At 49.5% G+C, this 3,070-nt stretch overlaps 1 protein-coding gene across 1 annotated transcript in view; it reads right to left on the bottom strand.

Annotated features, from left to right (window-relative positions):
- The window catches only part of LOC119423961 (potassium voltage-gated channel subfamily C member 1), a 47,104-nt gene extending 44,416 nt beyond the window's left edge, over window positions 1–2,688 (bottom strand). Inside the window, exon 1 of the mRNA XM_037691392.1 lies at window positions 2,068–2,688. Within this exon, the coding sequence (XP_037547320.1) occupies window positions 2,068–2,688 (621 nt within the window). The remainder of the gene's footprint in view (window positions 1–2,067) is intronic.
- Window positions 2,689–3,070: the final 382 nt, after the last annotated feature.

A 3,070-nucleotide genomic window follows, 5' to 3' on the forward strand; every position in this document is an offset into this window, starting at 1 on the left:
CCCCCCCCCCCCCCACCACCACCACCACCACCACCACCATCACCACCGAAGTCATATCCCTCTCAGGCTCCTTTTCAGTCCCTTTTCCCTCCATTTCACTTCCCTTTTTTTTTTCCATTTCCCGCTCATGCCTCCCTCCCCTCTCCACATATCTTTTCTCTTCCTCCAGCACTCTCCCTCCTCTCTCTCATGTCTACTGCAGCAGAAAAGCCAGCACAGACTACAGGATGTGCATGTGTGTGTGTGTGGGGGGGGGGGGGGGGGTTACATGTGTGTGCTACTACAGTCAAATCCACGAGCGAACCTTTTATGAGCAACGAAGGTGAATTTGGAAAAGAGGGGGGAATGCGTCGAATGTTCAGATCAAATTATTGATTGCCGGTGCGTTACATCACAGCTATGCAAACAACCTCCCCCCCTTAAATCATTTGAGCATCCCCCCTTTTTCTTGTACACTCAAACACCCCCTTGTTTTTTTATTCGCCCTCATCTCCCTCTTCTTCTCATCTGCCTAAAAGTATTTCCACATCAGCATCTCATTATCTCCAGTCGTTCTCATTCAGCACACACGTCGGCTTCCCATCTACTTCCTTGTAACCAAAATGAATGAAATGAAAACAAAAGATGTGTTATTACTGGATGGCAGGAGTTAAAAAACGGTCTGATCTGGGACACATTGTCGTTTAATGTACGACACCGGCACAGTAAACCTGCACAACGAAACAAGACTAAAATCCCACCACCACCACAAATGGAACCAGTGCAGTCTCCAAAATGAATTCCACCTGCTCTGCACTCTCCTTAACCCCAGTGTGGCTCACAAACACCACTTTCTGCTGCCAGCAGTGACTGTTCGTTAGCCTTAGTCTTAATGTAAAGTGTGAAAAATGCAGAGCTTTTCTCACAACTGTAGCAGGTAGAAGCTCTGAAGGTGTGACGAGTGTAGGCATCCTGAAAATCCTTTCCCAGAACCATTAACTAGAAAGAAAAACGAGCATCCTGTGCTGTTTTCTGGCATAAAGAAGGATTAAATCAGGTTGAGAAATCAATCGCACTGGGATGAGAGTGACAGTTTAAAAGAAGCACTTCCTGCCTGAGATCCAAGTCCAAACCAGCGGATCGGGTGGCCTAACCCAGACTGTGTGTCCATAACAGCTCAACACTTTCCCTTTAACTCCTGAGGGAACTGAATCCAGGTATGTAGGTCCTCGTCTGGAGATGAGACGAGCCTTTGTGTCCTGGTAATACTGTTTATCTTAGATTGCAGCACAAACTGCTGACTGCTGATTTTATTGTGCTGTGCGATGGCATCAAGACTTGGCCAAGTCTGCTGAGTGTCTGATGACGCGTTTGAAGCGAAAATTCAAACTGGTTCTTGTGACAACGAAAACAAAAGATGCAACAAAAAAAAAAGATGCAAGAACGCAGTGATCAAACGGTGTTTTTGTGAAAACTATAAAAAGCAACGCAGCTAAGCGGCTGTAACAAGAAGGTCTGAGGAGCGAATTAAAGAAAGGGGGGGTTAACTTGTTACTCTTACACCTGTGTGATCAAATGCCTCTAAAACATTTAGAAGATAAATCATTGAGCATTTTCACAAAATCAATAAAGGCAGTCCCAGCACAGTTAAAGTTACAGAGCAGATCTAAAGCTTGTGTGAAAGGCATTCAAGTGGGACAGGAGACTGAAGGAAAAAAAACAGCAGAGATATCTACCAAGGGCAAATGTGGGAAAAGACAGACTTTAGCAGCACGCTTTCCTTACAGGATGAAGGATGCAGGTATGTGAAATCATGACTCGTCTGATAACTGATAAAGGATGCACAGATTGTTGCATCAACTTGTTGTGGGGTACCAATCTGCTGCTGCATGGCCGAGATACCTTTTTCCATTTTTCTAAGTTGTCAGCATGAATAATTCAGGACCAGCAGCCTTTATGGGCAGCTGCTGTTTAATACACAGATTACATACCAGCAGTTAACCTGTATTTAATATGTTTTGTTAAGAATCAACATGAGGTGATGGGGGAGCGGGTGCAACAGTGCTGGGTGAAGTTGCAGCAACTCACCCGGGCGTACTTGGAGGAGTAGGGGTCCTCAAACAGAGCCCATATCCGAGGTTGCCAGGTTTTCCACCAGCCGGCTCTCCGCGCGTCCTCCTGCAGGCACAGTCTCTTCAGGTCCCCGTCGGCGCCCCCCAGAGCCGGGTCGTCGTCCGGCGCGTCCGGCTCCGGGGTCTCGAAGCTGTCCAGCGCCTCCTCGGCGTCCCGGTGCTGCCGGTAGTTCATCCAGCAGCACGCCTCCACGTCCGTCTCATCGATGCCCCAGAAGGCCAGCTCCTCCTCGAACAGGGGGCCGCACACGTCGTTGGGACAGTGCAGCTTGCCGGTGCGGTAGTAGTTGAGGATGAAGGAGAAGACCGACGGGTGGCGGTCGAAGAAGAACTCGTCCAGCTTGGGGTCGTAGTCAAAGTTACTGAAGGCGTCCGGCTCGGTGAGCCACGACAAGCGCGTCCCCGGCAGCGTCTTCAGGGTGCTCCGGTACGTCTCATGCCGCACCCCCCCGCAGTTTATCACGATTTTCTCGCTTTCCGACGGACAAGTCATGTCTGCGCTGTAACATGCTTTGTTGGACGACTTGTTCCCACCCTTGCGCCCTTTGAAAGAGGATACACACACCGAACTGAGCATAGAGGAGCGGGGGGGGAGGAGGGAGAGGATGAGAGAAACCGGAGGGAGGAGGGAGGAGGAGTCTGCGGGAAGAGGAGACAAAAAAAAAAAAAGGAAGAAGGGCGGAAATGTTTAAGCAGAACGGGAGAAATGGATTTGGACTTTATCAACATTGTGATTATTATTACAGGATGTGTGTGCAGTGATTCATAGCACGAGCTTGGGGAAAAGTTGCACAGAATCATCATCATCTTCATGCCAGCACAAGAAACACACACACACACACACACACAGGTGGCTCAGACTCTGAACACACTGCATGAGTCAGAGTCCACAGTGATGAGAGGATCTGAAGGGTCCCAGGAGCTCTCAGCGCCCCCCCCCCCCCCCCCCCCCCCCCCCC

Source organism: Nematolebias whitei, chromosome 17 (assembly GCF_014905685.2).
Source record: "Nematolebias whitei isolate Nwh7 chromosome 17, NemWhi1, whole genome shotgun sequence".
NCBI lineage: Eukaryota > Metazoa > Chordata > Actinopteri > Cyprinodontiformes > Rivulidae > Nematolebias > Nematolebias whitei.